Source organism: Pyrenophora tritici-repentis, chromosome 3, assembly GCF_003171515.1.
Source record: "Pyrenophora tritici-repentis strain M4 chromosome 3, whole genome shotgun sequence".
Taxonomy (NCBI): Eukaryota; Fungi; Ascomycota; class Dothideomycetes; order Pleosporales; family Pleosporaceae; genus Pyrenophora; species Pyrenophora tritici-repentis.
In genome coordinates, this window is record NC_089392.1 from 2,842,709 (window position 1) to 2,860,429 (window position 17,721).

The 17,721-nt window shown below is 50.8% G+C and overlaps 7 protein-coding genes across 7 annotated transcripts; 3 read left to right on the forward strand and 4 right to left on the reverse strand.

Moving 5' to 3' along the window:
* Positions 1 to 526: 526 nt before the first annotated feature.
* On the reverse strand, positions 527 to 2,861 carry PtrM4_084670 (Chb, N-acetyl-beta-hexosaminidase; the record flags this gene model as incomplete). Its single annotated transcript, XM_066106645.1, has 2 exons — positions 527 to 1,249; positions 1,305 to 2,861. The coding sequence occupies 2 exons, from the start codon at positions 2,859 to 2,861 to the stop codon at positions 527 to 529; spliced, it is 2,280 nt and encodes a 759-aa protein (XP_065963583.1).
* A 2,077-nt stretch (positions 2,862 to 4,938) lies between these two features.
* Positions 4,939 to 8,383, reverse strand: PtrM4_084680 (PolB, DNA polymerase elongation subunit (family B); the record flags this gene model as incomplete). Its single annotated transcript, XM_001940252.1, has 3 exons — positions 4,939 to 5,698; positions 5,744 to 7,938; positions 7,991 to 8,383. 3 exons carry the CDS (start codon positions 8,381 to 8,383, stop codon positions 4,939 to 4,941), a joined length of 3,348 nt encoding a protein of 1,115 aa, XP_001940287.1.
* Positions 8,384 to 9,079: 696 nt separating this feature from the next.
* Positions 9,080 to 9,820, forward strand: PtrM4_084690 (putative GNAT family acetyltransferase; the record flags this gene model as incomplete). Its single annotated transcript, XM_001940251.1, has 1 exon — positions 9,080 to 9,820. The coding sequence occupies one exon, from the start codon at positions 9,080 to 9,082 to the stop codon at positions 9,818 to 9,820; it is 741 nt and encodes a 246-aa protein (XP_001940286.1).
* A 386-nt stretch (positions 9,821 to 10,206) lies between these two features.
* Positions 10,207 to 11,295, forward strand: PtrM4_084700 (metal-dependent hydrolase TIM-barrel protein; the record flags this gene model as incomplete). Its single annotated transcript, XM_001940250.1, has 1 exon — positions 10,207 to 11,295. The coding sequence occupies one exon, from the start codon at positions 10,207 to 10,209 to the stop codon at positions 11,293 to 11,295; it is 1,089 nt and encodes a 362-aa protein (XP_001940285.1).
* Positions 11,296 to 11,711: 416 nt separating this feature from the next.
* On the reverse strand, positions 11,712 to 13,315 carry PtrM4_084710 (GadB, Glutamate decarboxylase and related PLP-dependent protein; the record flags this gene model as incomplete). The annotated part of the gene is made up of 2 exons (XM_001940249.2): positions 11,712 to 13,216; positions 13,267 to 13,315. 2 exons carry the CDS (start codon positions 13,313 to 13,315, stop codon positions 11,712 to 11,714), a joined length of 1,554 nt encoding a protein of 517 aa, XP_001940284.1.
* Positions 13,316 to 13,748: 433 nt separating this feature from the next.
* PtrM4_084720 (Ash2-trithorax family protein) lies at positions 13,749 to 15,512 on the reverse strand (the record flags this gene model as incomplete). The annotated part of the gene is made up of 1 exon (XM_001940248.1): positions 13,749 to 15,512. The coding sequence occupies one exon, from the start codon at positions 15,510 to 15,512 to the stop codon at positions 13,749 to 13,751; it is 1,764 nt and encodes a 587-aa protein (XP_001940283.1).
* A 264-nt stretch (positions 15,513 to 15,776) lies between these two features.
* On the forward strand, positions 15,777 to 17,304 carry PtrM4_084730 (bystin; the record flags this gene model as incomplete). The annotated part of the gene is made up of 2 exons (XM_001940247.2): positions 15,777 to 16,371; positions 16,421 to 17,304. 2 exons carry the CDS (start codon positions 15,777 to 15,779, stop codon positions 17,302 to 17,304), a joined length of 1,479 nt encoding a protein of 492 aa, XP_001940282.1.
* Between the last annotated feature and the right edge of the window lie 417 nt (positions 17,305 to 17,721).

Genomic DNA, 17,721 nt, shown 5'->3' on the forward strand with positions numbered 1-17,721 from the left:
AGGGGCATTGAGGGGGTGAGGTGGGATCAGGAGATGAGCAAAGAGAATTGTACTGCGTTTGCGCCTGTTTTTGAACATGGCAGCCATGCCGATGGATTGTAGGCGTGATCAACGATGAGGTTCGAGGTACCACAGCTTTGCGGGCGAAATAGCAGAGAAGGCGTGGCAATTGAATGGAATTGCCATATATACACATATCAACAAATTCCAAAAATATACATTAAACTTTCAGATCTTGTTGCGATGCCCGTCATGCATGTACCACAGCATTTTGAGCCGACCGGGATGCAAGAGGGAATGGCGACTGCCATAGTTGCAACCGCTTAGGATATCAAGCCAGATCCTGGAAAGTGATCAGTTGCATTTGCAATACTGGAGATGGCACAACAAGAGAACCAGGATGCAAGAGGGTGGGTACAATGTGAATACAACCCAGTAGAGGGTGTTGAGAATTGACATGAGAGGATGTAGATTGAAGGGATCGGTAGCTACTTCGACCAACTTCCCAACATTGGCATTGGACAATTTACATGAAATTCCACATCATCACCGCTACACCAACCAGTATCTGAAACCACCCCACACCAACTCCATGAGATCTCCCAGCATTATTGCCCGCCAAAGGTCCACTATAACTACCGTTCACTGGACGTGGAGTTCCTAGTCCTACGCCTGCTTCGAGCACAAGGCTGTCAATACCGCCGTCTACTTCTTTTAACGGAGCAACGAGTGCCATCTGACTCCAGCTGAACAGTGTGTTGCGCCCTCCAAATACGAATACTTCAAAGCGGCCTGCAAACTTTTCATCAATCCAGACACGACTGCCGTTCAGTATGTCTGTCTCAATACGCAACATGGCAGGGAGAGTGACGGATACAGGCTCATGCGAGGATGTAGATTGGTTCGTCCAGATACGACCTGGATGTCCGGGGTCGTGTCCATCATCTGAGGATACAGAACGCAAAGGGTATGGGAATCCGTCCGCGGTGGTGAAGATGAGTGTAGTGATGTCGCCGCTGGTGTTGGTGGAGAGCTTACTGAGAGAGAGCGAGGTGTCTGGCCCAGAAAGATTGAATGATGACGATACACTCATGGCCAGTGTATACGGCGGTCCATAAGAGCCCATTTCCAAGATTTGTTTCGAGTTGCCAGAGGATCCCCGTTTCCACGACACGAGTGGCGAGGTTTGCGACGGATTCTGCGCATTCGGTATCCGGCGATCGAGATTTTGTCCAGGGGCTTTGGGTGCCTGAGATGTCCGCGCATTAGCCGCTGATTGAATTACATGCGTTTTCCATGCATACCAAAAGTGCGGTACTATCCGATAGCTCTCCTTCGACGATCTTTTCGCCCCGAGCTCCAGCCCAGGCACGTGCGGCCATGACAGGTATACCTTCGCGCATCGCATAGTAAGCTTCAAGCTGCGTCGTGGCATCTGCACCGTTATCGTTCCAAGCTGCCAAGATAGCACCCTTGTTGCCGATAGCGTTGGGCTGTAGCTGCTCCGTGGTGTTGATGGGATTGTAAACCGAGGGTTCCCATTGCCAGCTTGGTACGTTCGCAAAGTTCACTGTCCGTGTAACATTGTAGAACTGCGGGTATCGAGCTGGTAGGATAGGCATATGATCATTTTTGAGACTCATGTATGCCCACCAATCCTCTGAATTGATTAGATCATAGCCATCATTCTGAAGCTCCACAGGATCCGATTGACCATACTGCCAATGCTGTACGATGACTTCCCTCGAGATGGTGAGGTTTTCAGAAGGTTCATGTGTACCCCATATACGCACTCGCTTCTGCGACGTTGTGTTGACGAAGTCTGCCATCTCGTTCACAAAGTGGATGTAATCATCTGCCAGAGTAGAATCATATTCGTCTGCGCCAATGTGCACTTCTTTTGTCTGAAACCAGGGAAGGAACTCTGACCAGATGGCTTTTACTGTGGGGATCGCGTCCGGATGGCTGAGGTTCAACAAGTCTTTTTTTGCAAGCGCAAGTTCTGGTTTCCATTTCGTAATCGCCAAAGCGTGGCCTGGTGCTTCAATCTCTGGAACGATTGTGACACCTCTTTGTGCGCAATGCCGCTGAAAATCTTCGAAATCGACGCGCGATAGTGTTTCGTTTGGACGTTGAACCAGGCCTCGAAGCTCGGTATTCTTTTCCGGGTACAACGAGAAATGAGAGAATACATCCTGCCACGTCTCATTGTGACCACGATTAAGCGGATAGTTGTCGCTAGAGTGGTAATGAAACTCTGACATCTTGAAGAATGACGCGTAGGAGCAAAGCTCTTTGAGGAAATCCTTGCTGTACCATTTGCGGCCTGCGTCTAGCATGAAACCACGTGTAGCATAGGCAGGCGCATCTACCGTCCGACCGTGTGCCAGAGATCCATTCCCAATCAACAACTGTTGCAGCAAAGTTCGTGTGCCCCAAAACATGCCTCGCGCACCGGTTCCGCCTATGTAAATGCGGCCATCTGTAACTTCGATTTCATATCCTTCTTCTGTCGCAACACCATTCTCGTATGCCAACTGGCTTTCATCACCCCGGAAAGACCCAAGATTGATACCGTCCGACTGAAGGCCATCGACGCGCTCCAACTTCCAGTTTCCACCTAACAGCAATGAAATGTCGGCGCGAAATGTCTCAGCAAATTCATAAGCTGATGGCGGGATGAGAGTCAGGCCATTCGCATCTCTTGTATCCGCAAAAGCGCTGTCAATGTATATCTTCGTGGATAACGTGTTGATCGAGATGTCAGCGCCATTGCTGCTGGTGTTCGATGCTGGCACTGGTGGGAGAGGTTGGAGAGCAACCACGAGCTCAATCAATAATACCAAAACCAAAAACCACATGTTGGACACGGGAGGAGGGAAGACATGATGGCGAGAAACAACCAAGGATGTTTATCGTGATACGACAGCCAAGGCATCCTAGTCGCTGTCAACACTCGCTTCGCCCCGCACCTGCGAGACCGATGTAACCTTTGCACCGACCAAGTAAGCACGGAATACGATAAGGCACATCGGACCTAGTACAAGAGGAGGGAATTGGAAATGGAGATGGCGGTAGCATGATGCCGATGAAAGTTGGTTTAAAGATGCTGCTTGCTATGCGTAGCTTGGGGCGGGCATAAACATGTGGAGTTCAACCCCCGGTCCTAACCAATACAGGATAGCGCGGTCATCTACTCCGAAGCCCTGGAGTTATCACTACGTCTTCGAAACAAAGACAAGTAACTTAAGATTCTTTTGAGCAGCAACCTTTATTTATCTAGGTATATGGCATGATGTGTCGTTGGTATAAGTCGCTGTTTATGTCTACGAGAACATGCATCCCTGAACACCCCTTAGTACGTCTTCAATCCGACATTTCGACACTTGAGCTGACCACAAGGCCCAGCATACCATGCCTGGGAAAAAATCCAAGACTTCTCTCTCCTCCACCAAGCACTCATCATTCCTCATCCTCATTCCCTCTCCCAAACACCTATCACAATCACATCCGACTAAGTCTCTCGCCATCCCCCTCTCCGCCTCCATTCCCATACTCATACCTGGCCCGCACATCCGCTTCCAGACCCCTGATAAATTCCTCAAACTCCGCCAGGAACTTCTGAAAACGCGTAATTTTCTTCTGCATGAAGAACAACTCAGCAACTCCATCAATCACCTTCTGCATGTCATTAAACCCGTTCCTCAGCGGAATAAGCTCATGGTAAGCTGACATATACATCCTATAATAAGAGACATATTGGGTCGTGAGCATGATACAGTGCGTGCGTAATATAATCAGGAGATCGGGCGCGGGCGCAGACGACAAGGACGGTGTAGTTCGTGGATGAATGGAAGTCGAGAAGCTTCGCGCAGCAGGGTTGAAACGCGGCATAGCTATGGTGTGTTGGAGGTGGAGGCGCTTGGGTTGAGCGGCGAACAGGTTTGGACTCTAACGGTATAGATTTGTGACGGTATTTATAGGTAGAGAGATGTGTGTAACGCGATTTGGGGAGTTGCAATCAAATTTCGCCTTATAGTTTGGTGGGTGAGGCGGGAAGTGAGTGTCAATGTGTGCAAACTCGACAGCACGTTGTTGGCGGTGATAGCCTTATGATGTTCAAGACTATTTGTTTGGGGTGGCGACACTAAATAGGCGAACTTGAGAACCATGAGTGAACGAGGGTCCCACTCAGAGATTAGCGTATGCGTTCCATGGCTGCAGCTCTCTACGTTTTATGCCCTTCCCGCACTTGACCTCGATACTTGAAATCACCAGACGTTCTTATGTAATTGTGTGTAGTTTTGCTGAGCTTTTTGTTACTAAGTACTTTGATGAGACACCAATTTGCACAAAAAAACAGAGCGATTACAGCTACAACTCCACCCTGATCCGAGATTGAACACCTCCACCAAACTTGAGACGGCAATTCGAGTGGTGGTAGACCACAAAGTAACTATAATGTTTCATTTGATAACAACCAAAGAACATTTGGACTCAAGGAATAATTGTATTAGTCCTGCTGTTGGATATATCTTTTGGACTTGTCTGAACAAAGTCACTCATCTTGATTAGGAGGGCCTCTTAGAACCCCACATTTGCAGGCTGTTATGGCAACTGACTACAACATCGACCAGGTACATTGTCACCACCACATCAACTTTGTTCTCAAACAAGAGACCGAAAACTTATGGCAGCGTCAGAGCAACCGATAACTACATTACCAATCGATAGTATGGTTTGAGTTGCCGAGAGAACACAAGCAGATTTATTTTGGAGGAACTTCATGGGGTTAACATTATCATATTGTGTACATGCTGTATATCACTGCGCAACTGAGAAGCTATATCCTAATCTTCATATCAAATAGCTAGATATCCATACCTCTAAACACCAAAACACCTTACGAGTGGTAGCGACTGACAGCTTCCACTGCAATCACCAGAGTGCAGCATCTTTATCGAAGCGTACAAGCTCCTTACCCGCATCTTGAACGTCTTTCCTCGCCTTCATCCGCATGTAGAAGATTGGGCAATCCTTCGAAGCACAGATGACCTCGCAGTGAACACTTCCCTGACAACGCTGGCATTGCGTCCAAAGTCGAGAGAAGCGGACCTCCAGCTCGGACACCTTGCTCAGTGTCTTTGTATATAGCTCTCCGATACGAGGTCTGCAGTTTTCACACACGGCGCCATCCTTTTCGTGTGCGGCGACAAGAGGTTTCTTGCAACCCATGCATGTCGATGTCTTCTTTGCAAATTTCATCAGACCGCCCATGGTGGGTGCGGCAACGGTGATGGAGCGTGTGTGGTCGCCAGTAAGGAGCGAGGCCGCCTTCTTTTCGCCTAGAATGGGCTCGAAAATTCTGCCCAATGGTTTGGCGAGTTGATTGTCGAGATAGTAACGCGTGTCAATGGGCAAGTTGTTCTCGAGAACGTAGAGTGGGTCCTCTGATTTCTCAAAGTTCTTTGCACCGGTGGCGGCCCTAATCATAACATATGCGACACGGTCACCTAGAGCAGGGGCAGAACCCGCGTCACGCTTTTTCATGCGTTCTGCCAGTTCCACGTGTGCCTGCTTGTTGGCATAACCACCCTTGCCGTCCTTGTCTTCTTGTTTCGTGAGGGCTTTGGTGATGACGAGGTTGGACATGTCGACCTTGTTCTGCAGAAGATCCGCGATGGTTTCTTTGACGAACCTGGAAATGTCAGCTTTGATGCAGCTGCTGGGTAGGCTTACTTACGCTTGTGCACCCTCTGGGTCTTGATCGATCAACAACATGCGTAAGGAAGTTTCGATGACCGTTTGCACCAGACGACAATTGTCACGACGGACTGTCTCAATACCCTTGGTGTCCATCTTGTCCCACTTATGGGGATTTGTCCAGTAGAGACCAGCGTATCGCTTCTTGTTGATGAGCAGGTAAGGGAAGTAGACCTTTTCAAACTCCAGCTTAATGGGCTTGAGGAACTTGGACGTCACGTATGTGGCAGCCTCCTCACCCAATTTCATAGCTTCTTCAAGATTTGAGGTACCGAATTTGACCATGACAGAATCTGTGTCACCATAGATGACCTCCGCGTCATGTGTGTACCCGTTGGCAATGTTGTATTTGGCCTCAACCTCAGCCTTGGTCCTTTCGATCATCTGACGACCGAAACTGGTGGTACTACTGGCAATAGCAAGACAGGGTAGCTTACCATTGGTAGCGCCTGTTAAACCGTAGACGGAGTTTGCAGTAACCTTCAGGGCTAATTGACGACCGTTCAGCACAGCCTTCTTGAAAGGGTCGGTCTCAGTCGCCAGCTCTCTCTTGGCTTTCTTACGTGCGCTCAGCACTTCTTCCAGAATTTCTGTCAATAGCCCTTTCCTCGTCTTTGCTGTACAGAACATGTCCCCGTGTGGTGTAACAATGTAGTCTTCGTCTTTCTTCATCTTCAGCTTCTCCACTGTCTGCTTATCGAGCCAAGTTGTGTAACAAAGGTTGTGAGCTTGCATGATACTGGGGTACAGGGAGGCGAAATCCAGAGTTGCGACAGGGTCCCTGTAATAACCACGTTTAGGCTCAATGACCGTGGCACCTTCATACTGATCATTGCTGTCGCCTTGGTTGGGAAGATCAGGTATGATGAGCTGATGATCGAGGGCTTTTCGGAACAGTTGACTGATGAAGCGGATTTGTTGTCCTCGGGAAAGAATGTAGTTGAAAGGCACACCTGTAACACGAGCCATTTCTGTATAATTGACCAGACACATCAGTTTGTCGAGCAGTCGCTGAGGTAGGTAAGCATCCTTCAAACAGTATACAGCCAGACGCCTCCGTGAGTTGCAGTCGCCGTTGAACAACTCTGTGATCATACTGTGATGTACGTCCTCTTTCTGCTCCTTGAGGAAGTGAGCGCACACTGAGTTGAGCGTATAACTTCGCAGATGATGGTCTCGCTGGATGAGTTGAAGCAGGTCCAGTTGCAGACGACCATTGGTGTTTGTCGTCTTAGTATCTCGGTTTCCCAACTGTTTGCTCGAAAAGTGCGAACTTTCAACCTTGGACTGCACAGTCTTGAGACGGGTCCAGTAAGGGAATTTCTGTAGCTTGAGATGCTTCGCCCGGTCGAGCAGATACGGAAAATCGAAGTTGTTGATGTTGTATCCGATGATGACGTCCGGATCGACCTGCTCCACGAAGTCGCGCCACTTCATCAGCATCTCGCCTTCGCTTTGATATGAAAAGATCTCCGTCGAAACAATGGGGCTGACCGTGTCCAGACAGAACACGTTCCTGACAAATGGCTTCTGTTCACCGTATCTTGTAACGACATTTGCGATCTGGATGACAGGGTCGACGTTCGCCTCTGGAAAGATACCCTTGCGACCAGCACACTCGATATCGAAAGAGAGAACGCGGAGGGGTGCGAGCTTTGCCCATTCGCCTTCGGATGAGTGGGCAATGAGATCTTTGTAATGCACTTGTGCCTCGAACTGGCAATTGGAATGTCGCTCGCGGGGGTTGATCATCCTGTACTTTGATGCGGGGGCCTCAACCCAACACATTCCGGTGACCGATGTATCGATCATAAAACGCAGCACGTATGCAATATTATCGAATGTAAGGATTCCGTCCTCTCTGGCAGGCCAAAGCCGTTTGTAGTTGGCGTTGCCCTTTTGTACCATCATCCGCACACGGTTGATCATCTTGGGGTCACAGACGGTGATCTTGAGATAGGGGCTCTTCTGATTGCCCTGAAATCGCAGGATGTTCTCTCTCATGCACATCTGCACTGATGCTATGACAGCCGAGTGTTGGTTGAAGTTCTTTTGACATTCACCCTCGAGGAAGAGCTTGTAACCTTCGCAGTCTTCCTTGTGGAAGTCGATGGGAGCGGCAACGTAGAAGTAGTGCTGGAAGCCTGTAACGTGAAGGAGGACGGAATGGCCATTCTGTAATGTCCGAGTTAGCATGAAGTCATCTACATGTATACAGTTTGCGCACCTCTGTCACACCAAACAGTTTTACTGTGGCCCTTCCGCCATTCAGCACACCCTCTTCGGCGTCTATCTGCTGAAATGTGAGGTTATGTGTCATCTCACTAAAGTCTTCTGGTATCGCAGGCCGGTGCCATTCCTGGTCCTTCTCTTTGTTGCCCTTCTTCACTGACTCGACATCTTCTGCCATCCTCTCCAGCGTTTCCTCAAACTGGCTTGGTGCCGGCTGGCTCGAATTGAAAGAGCCATTTGCTGTCTTGATTGGCGCTCTGCTCCTCTCATTGGTATTTTCGAGTTTCAACTTCTTTGAGGAGCGGGGCGATAGTTGCACGTTGTTGCGCTTGCCAGACGTTTCGGAGAGGGTGCGCTTTGACGGCGCTTTTGAGTCTGTACCCGCCATTGTTGTAATATAGCAGCAGAATTAATACTACGCGGTTGTGATATGCCCACGGCGATGGATACAATGTTTGTTGTGTGGAGTAGATGTGGAAAGTGCCTGTGGGACAACGCGACCGCGTAGAAGGCGCGACGTGCATCCCTGCTAATTGATTCCGCCACGCTAGCTTCGCCTCCCGTCCCATTCCGCATTAGCTCCTACACTCCACCATGCCCCTCCTCATGTCTCCCTTGGGTCTCCCCATGCTCTCCATTCGCGCTAGAAAAACTGCTCGGCCAGCCGCGATACACGTATACTCATGTTTAGAATTAGTTTATCGTTACGTAAGTGACGACGCTCATCGCGCTGGCCTCACCTATCTTTCATAGTGAACTCAAAGCATCGTGGACATCAGTGCCTCGTCCACGTAATACTCTGTTCGGATGTCGTAGCTTTGGTCCGGCCCACTCCATGATGAAGTTCCGTCGGCCTTGGAACTTTTCCACAACCACATTATCAAGATGTACGCTCGGCCAGAACAAGGCGCCAAGCCTTCCGAGCAGGGCGGCCGCCAGGTGACGCCGTTATGCCATGTCTATAAAACCTACTAAACTCCTTCACTCTCTGCCAAACACTACTGCTCTATTTCCCACTTAAATTGACCTGACTCTCCAACATACTACCGAAAAAGCTTCGGCAAACAACGACTCTATCCCCACCATGGCTACTGAGAACGACCAAGTCATCGTTTCCCCTTTCGAGACTGAGAAAGATGTCGAACAAGGATATCACTGTATCTCTCAAGCATTCGGCGCTCAGGCAAAAGACGGACTTTGGATGATGACGAACCTTGGATGGGACACCCCAGAGGGAAAAGACATCCACACAAAACGTTTGCTGCAACGATGGCAATCTGTCAAGACGAACAAAGATGGAAAACCCAACACCGTTTTCCTCAAAGCAACCCTCCCTGATCCGAATAACCAGGGCGAGAGACGTGTCGTTGGAGTTGCCATCTGGCAGCAATTTTCCTTTGTCGACGGCTACGGCGATCCATTCGACAGCGATGTCTCCGAGCATCTTGGCCATTTCGGCGAGCAAGATGGGCGTTTCGTACAGCAAATGACTCATTCGCTATACAAGAGACGCATCGAGTACATGCGTGAAGTCGAAGCGTCCGGTCGCAACCCTCCTGCAATCTTCACTTTGGACCTGTGCACCGTAGACCCGGCATACCAACGCCGCGGTATCGCTGGTAAGCTAGTTGAAGCAGGTCTCGCCGAGGCAAAAGCACGAGGCGACCTGGAATGCACTACAGAGGGTAGTGCCATGGGAAGAGCACTATATAGGAGAATGGGGTTCAAAGACGAAGAGGGTAAGGGTGATATCCAGTTTGAAGTGGATGATGAGTTCAAGACGCGGAATATGCCGCCCAACGTCTTTCTGAGGACCCGTGCTTGATGAGGTTTCCATGTATAGCAGATTCGTTGCCCCGTTACCGCGGCTTCGCGCATATAGTATACAATACGACACACGAGTATGACATGTTTTGCTCGCGGGCATCTCCGTCGACCATGGCTCCATAGCTTGTTGCCGCTTGGGGAAGGTGGGATGTCTTGCTGCCGTGAAGTGGGGGCATTAGGAACGTCGAACAGCTACCCCGCCAAGTATTGGAATGTTATGAGACATGCAGCTACACCCAGCCCCTTTCTGAATTATCTACTTGAAACTTCGATATAGTTCCCGGGGCGTCTTCACAAACCTCTCCCACCACTCGCTTTCACCCTGAATACCTTCTCCATTCTACACAGAAGAAGTGACGTACCCCGCGTCCCCAACCACCCACCATGCCAATCGTAGACATCCACACACACATCTACCCTCCAAAATACGTATCCCTCCTCCAATCCCGCACAACAGTCCCCTACATCCGCACCTTCCCCGAAGCCCCCAACTCCCCACGCCTCATCATCCTCCCGGGCGAAGACGATGCCTCCATGCCCTCAACCTCGCGCGGCCGCCCCATCGGCCCCGAGTACCACGACATCACACAAAAAATCGCCTTCATGGACCTCCACAAAATCGACAAATCAGTAATCTCCCTCGCAAACCCGTGGCTGGATTTCCTGCCTGCGGAAGAGGCGGCGGCTGCGGCGAGGGAGATCAATGATGATGTGGATGGACAGTGTGCGAGATATCCGGGGAGATTGTACTTTTTCGGTACATTGCCGTTGTCGGGGACAACGGAGAAGATTGTCGCGGAGATTGAGAGGCTGGGTACGTTGAAGTACGCAAGAGGTGTTATCATGGGTACGTCGGGTTTAGGACAGGGGCTAGATGATGAGAAACTCGATGCGGTATATGCGGCGCTCGAGAAGAACAAACAGCTCATTTTCTTGCATCCGCATTACGGGCTGCCGGCGGAAGTTTACGGTCCCCGCGCCAGCGAGTACGGACACGTGCTACCGCTTGCATTGGGTTTCCCGCTCGAGACGACCATTGCGGTGACACGCATGCTGTTGAGTGGGGTATGGGATCGGTTCCGCGGGCTGGATGTTTTGCTTGCGCATTCCGGGGGTACGCTGCCGTTCTTGGCGGGTAGGATCGAGAGTTGTGTGCTGCATGATGGACATCTCAAGAAAGCGGGTAAGACTCAGAACAGGAGGGATGTATGGGATGTGCTCAAGACGAATATTTTCCTGGATGCGGTTATCTATAGTGAGGTGGGGTTGAAGGCGGCATTGGAGGCGTCTGGGTCGGATAGGTTGTTGTTTGGGACTGATCATCCGTTCTTCCCGCCGTTGGAGGAGGGAGTCGAGGAGTGGCATAGTGTTAATGCTAATTACAAGGCGATTTCTAAGACGTTTGGCACAGAGGATGGGAAAGCGAAGGAGGTTTTGGGAGGGAATGCGGTGAGAATATTGAGGTTGGAGTAGATGGGCTTGGAGATAGAGTAAAAGATTTGCATAGGGTTAATACTAAAGCTCTCTGGCCATACCATATATGTTGAGGGAAACAATAAGTGAAGTAAAGGTCAACGTCATGCTTATGTGTTACCAAATTGACACTAGGTTAGTTCTTCCCATCACGCTCATTTGGCAGATATCACGATTGAAACTGTTGACTGTAGGCGTCGGTTGGGCTGGAGAAGAGAATGTTTGTTAGCGTGTGCTCTAGATTTTATCTACTTGTTTTTTGTTTACCAATACCCGGCATTGGTGAGATTTCTTGATGCCCGCAACCTGATCAGACCTCATGCCGGGTTTCTTCCTCGTAACTAGCATTTCCCGAACAACCATACCATATGGCTCACCAAACTCAAGAATCAAGTCTCACACCCTACCGTCCCTCCTCATACCTTCTCCTTCCCCTCCGCAATCTCCACCAAAACATCAAACAACGCCCTCATCCACTTCTCCTCGCTCTTCGATGTGGCACTGACAACGCGAATGACATACTTGCCATCTAACACCGTACTCGTCAAGAAAAACTCGCCCCTCCTGTTAACCTCCTCATACACGCTCTTCGTCCTCGCATTCACCGCCTCCCGATACTGGGCTTCAGCATCGGGTTGGAAGTCGTTCGTATAGGCCTCATGCCTCGGGTCTGGCTGATCCGCTTTTGCGTCCCGCGGCATCTGTGGAAGGATCTGGAAGCTCACAAGGCCAAATGCTGGTTTAGTCGTGATTCTGAACATCTCTTTCTTCGATTCCAACAAGTCTGCAAAGTACTCTCCGAGCTGAATGTGCTTGCGAATGAAAGCCTGCAGTCCGGAGACACCGTAGCTCCTCAATACGAACCAGACTTTCAAACTGCGAAACCTCCGCCCCAGTGGGATCTGCCAGTCGCGGTAGTCGGTTACGAGGCCTTGGTCTGAATGTGGGTTACGCAGGTAAGACGGTGTGATGGAGTATGTGTCCATGAGGTCCCTCCTTTTCTTTACGAAGAAAGCTGAGCAATCAAAGTTGACCAGCAACCATTTGTGTAGATTGAAATTGAACGAGTCAAAGCTCGAGATTGGCTTGCAGAGATGCTGGTACTCTGGACACACGAGCGCAGAACCAGCATACGCAGCGTCGACGTGAATCCAGATGTCAGGGAACTCCATTGCGAGAGCCGCGATGCCTTCCAAGTCGTCAATAGCGCAGGTACCCGTGCTACCAATTGTGACGGTAAAGTAAAAAGGCTCCAGACCCTTTTCACGGCAAGATAAGATAGTTTGGCGGAGAGAAGAAGCCGTGACGCTGTAATTCGTTGATTCAGGAGCAGCGACGTTGCGGTACCGTACCCCAGCTATCATGGCCGCTTTCTGTGTGGAGGAATGTGCGTGCTCGGAACCTAAGGCTACTAGCTTACCCCGGATATCAGCCGCTTTATCCATTCGGTCTTCGCCCTCTGGCATGTCGCCGAGTTTACGTCTGATGACGCGTTCGCGGGCGGCGACGAGTGCAGTGAGTACGACTTCACTGGCGGTACCCTGAATGATGCCGCCGCCTTCACCGTCACTGAGAAACTCTTTCGGTAGATCAATCAGCTTGGCAACCCAATCCATAACAATAGTTTCAAGCTCGGTGACGGCGGGCGAGCAGATCCAATTGAAAGCTGCGGCGTTGAAGGCCCCGCTATACATGTCGCCGAGCATGGCTTCGAAAGATGAGTTGCATGGGAAGAAAGCCATGAATTTTGGTGATTGCCAGTGGGTAAGGCCTGGCATGATGACGCGATCAATGTCTCCTTTGATGGTTTCCCATGATTCGCCTTCGGAGGGTGTGCTGGTGGGGAGTAGAGGGCGTAGGTAACCCGGGCTCACAGATGGCAGGACATTCCGAGATTCTAGCGTGTCGTAGTAGTTTGCGACTTAAGAGATGTTAGTATATGGATTTTGAGGGATCAATGGTGACATTTACTTTCGTCAATGGCTCCTTTTGCCGCTTCTCGGAACTGCGAAGAGTCCATGGTGGGGTGAAAAAATCGAAATAGATATTGAAACTCCAATCAGAAGAAAGGAAAAAGAAGATATTGATATGAAAACTAAAAGAGATTAAGAGACCAAGTGTGAAAAGTACATATATATGCCTCCACGTGAAGTTTACGCCCACGAGGGTACATCCACGGATGACGCCGAACTGCCGATGTCGGTATTTCCGCGCTAGCTAGATCGAGGATTTCGCGCCCTACGGCTTTAGTAATAGACTAGTTTTGGGGGCTGCAATTGCGGAAAGACTACCGAAGGGCGGAACGGAGGTGAGACATGGCAATACGATGGTGGATATTGATGAAGGCTGACGGAATAGTTGCCGTGTATACACTTCAGCCGATGATACTTGGGTATACCTAACGCCTTGCTAGAACTACAATTGATCTGAAAGTGGTTTATCCTACTATTCCCTTAGTACCGCTTACCCACTTCTACGCCGAGGTTCTCGTCCGGGTTCGCAAAGCCACGCGCCCTAGGCGTAGCTTTGCCTGTCACGTCCTGGGGTGCCTCGCCCTTGTACTCCCATCCGCCGTCTTGGGAGAAGAAGTCGACTTCGTCAATAATGTCCCAAACAACGTCTTCAGCAATTTGCTCCTTGTAGCGATCGCCAATGGCCCTCAGCTTACGACCATCGGGAACCTGCTTCTCAGTTGAACCACCGTTGGCCATTTGTGTGTCCAGCTCCCGCTGCTTGATCATCTCTTCAGGCGGACACCAAAAGTCTGGACCAAAGTTGACCTGGGCGACACCGCCGTTGAAAAGGGAGATGGCTGGAAGGTAGCCCACCATGCCGTCGTCAAACCCAGTGCGTGCGCCAGCTTTGATGGCCTCGACGGACGGGATGCTTGCTGGTGGAAGGAAAGCCAAAAGGTTCTCGAAGGCGATGCCGACTTCCTCGCCGTTCTTGTAGACTTTGATGTGCGAATGTGGAAGCGAGCGTACACTGACGTCCTCATGGTTCGGCGAAGGATGTATCTTGGGAACGGGACCACGGTCGTGATAAGCTTCGACCATCTTGGTGACTTGGTAATCGAGCTGTTCGAAGTAGAAATTGCCCTTGTAAGGCACTGGTATACGATCGCGAATAATGTCGATGGGCCTATCGAATGGATCCTGATTGCTGACAGTGTCGAAGCCGTCACCTAAATCTACAGCGGGGTTGTAGATGCCTTCGACAACCTTGCGATGCATTGATAGCGATGGTAGTTGGATCTCGAGGCCGATGACGTCGCCTTCTTGGACATGCTGGTCTACAACATACTCAACCGGCATAGGCTTGCCATGAGGAGGTCTAGCTTTCATGTGCTTGCTCTTTGCGTTCTTGGGTAGTGGCTTGAAGATCTTGGAGGCACGCGACCGATGTTGAGCTTCGAAGCGGGCGTCGGTGATGCCATAGCTGTAGCCATCAAACCCCACAGGTCCATCTAACGGAGCCTCTCTTCTCGCCCATCCCATCCTCACGTGAGGGCCGGGCTTGATCTCTCCCGTCTTGGGATCAACGGGGTCTTTTGGACCGTTTACTGGTATGCCACGTAAGACCTTGACCTCATAGTATATCCTGCCTTCTCTCGCAACCACGTTGCCTCTTCCCATGCGCCAGCCCTTTTCCTGTGATACAATGGTCGCGGTCTGGTCAAAGTGAAACCATCTATCACAATCCTCGTGGCTCATTCTCGGTCCATATGGTCTGGAGTCGCTCTGCCTGTAGTATTGCTTGTGACGGAAGAGTGGGTCGGCGACGCAATGTGTGTACTTGTAGCCCTTCTTGTTCCAGGCAATATCGTGCGGTTTCTTGAGCTCAGTGACGCCGTCGGGTGCATACATTGGGTTCGGTTCGTGTGAGACCATGGCACTGTCCTTGGGCGCTTCGTAGTCGGTTGGTCTGGGCTCTGGGATTGAGTATCTCATGGGAGAGTCGGCGGCCGGACGTTCTTTCTTCGGTTTGGCATTTGGAGTGTTTTGCCGGGTACTTGCTGAAGCTTCACGTTTCTTAATAGTCTCACGCTTCTCCCTCTGCTCACGCGCAGGAGCTTTCGGTCGGGCACGCGCTGCAGCATCTGGATTAGGGTTGAGTGGAGAAGACACAGCGGGCGCATGATCTTCCTCTAGTGGTCGCCGCATTGGGGGTACGAGTGTAGGCGTGTTGGAACGCGAGGGAGGGTGAGAATCGGCCATGTTTGGGTGGATATAGCTGGTGTTAAGTCGCTACAGCTATGTTGACGGAAGTCGCGATCGGCCGCTGAGATGTGCAGCTTCTACGGCGGGCCATTTGCACGCGAATGTCAGACCCCACCAAATTTTTGGCTCCCGCATCTCGAACTTTTACGAATCACCGCGGCGACTTTCAGACGTGCAATCTCTGGATCACAACTTCACAAATTTTTCGGAGGAAAGTGTCGCACTTCTAAGAAACTACCCACGACTCTCTTGTAACCCATCATGCCGAAAGCACCCAAATCGCCCGCTCTGCGCGAGCAACGACACAACCCTCTAGCCGAAGAATATGCGCCCTCGGACCCATGGAAGAACAAGGCGCCAAGACGACAAAAGCGCAACAAGAGCGACAATGAAGACGACGAACAAAAGTATGTCGACTCCAAGAGTTCGCGCAAGATTCTGGAAATAGGAAGAGAACTGGAAGAGGAGGATGCGCGGGAAAACAAGGCCCGAAGGCCTCAAGAAGCGAACCCAGCCTTTGACTTTGAGACACGCATGGGCGAGGATGACATGGGCGGCGACGATTTGGTACAGGCCGATGATGACGAAGCATGGGGCGACGACGATGAGGAGGTCGAGGAGGTTGAAATTGACGCCAACGACCTGGCAGCGTGGAACAAATTCATACCCACGGACGATAACCCTATCGTATGGCCGGGCGAGGAAGCACAGCCCTCAGGACCAGGCACAGATCTCGCTGCGCTTATTCTTGAGAAGATTGCTGCACATGAAGCCGGAGGCGAAGTACAAGAACCACATATTCAAGGCGGTGGTGACCGAGAAGACGCCATTGAACTACCAGCCAAGGTGGTCGAAGGTACACCACACTCATTGCACAAACTGATTACACTGCTAAGCTTGCACAGTATACTCAAAGATTGGCTTGATCCTGAGCCGCTACAAGAGCGGGAAACTGCCCAAGCCTTTCAAGATCCTCCCTACAATCCCCGCCTGGGAAACCCTCGTCGCAATTACACGCCCCGATGACTGGACTCCGAACGCTACCTTCGCTGCCACCCGAATCTTCGTTTCAGCAAAGCCACAGACGGCCCAGATCTTCATGAACACTATTCTGCTTCCGTTAGTGCAACAAAACATCCGGGAAACACACAAGCTGAACGTACACTTGTACAATGCGCTGAAGAAGGCCCTCTACAAGCCCAGCGCCTTCTTCAAGGGTGTCGTCTTCCCTATGCTTACCGATGTTTCCTGCACACAGCGCGACGCCGTCATTGTAGCCTCGGTCGTAGCCAAGATCTCCGTTCCCGTCCTACATTCGGCTGCCGCCCTGCACCGCCTCTGTGAGATTGCCGCCGAGCAAATGTCGTCTGATCCCGATGCCGCCGGGCCCTGCAATATTTTCATCAAGACGCTGCTCGAGAAGAAGTACGCGCTGCCCTTCAAGGTCATCGATGCGCTCGTCTTCCACTTCCTGCGCTTCCGAGGTGTGGGAGCAAGCAGCGCCGACGCCATGGATACGGAGTCTGTAGCCGGCGATCTAGGAAACACGGGCAAATTGCCAGTCATCTGGCATCAGTGCTTGCTCGCTTTTGCCCAGAGATACAGAAACGATATCACAGAGGATCAAAGAGAGGCTTTGTTGGACTTGCTGCTTACGAGAGGTCACAAGAGTATCAGTGGCGAAGTACGGAGAGAATTGCTTGAGGGCAGAGGAAGAGGTGTTATGATTGAGCCACCAGCCGTTGGTATCGACGGCGACGACACGATGATGATGGCTGTGGATGCATGATCCAAATGCTTTTCATTTTTGTTATGAAAGACCACGAGCATTTACCGGCGTTATAGGAGCACTCTGTGCTTGGGAGAATTCATCATTGTTATATTCCACACCTTGGATTCTTCACGTGTAGAAGATTCTCAGGTAGGCATGAGACCAGTCCAGTGTAAGTTACTGTCGGCGCAACAAATGTTCCGCCGTCCGACTAGACCTGGCTCGGTGACATTCTCCAACGCCCGCGGAACCCCGACATCTCACGTGTCAAAATGTAAGCTCAATGGAGGAAGTGATGATGCCATTGCCTGCGCGTCACCCCGCTCGAGCTTACCTATCGATAAAGCTATATAGTGGGTTGAGACAAAAGCAATCAACGACACTACAAACAGGCTACAAAATATAAAAGCATAACTCGACCCGAGTTGCTCACTT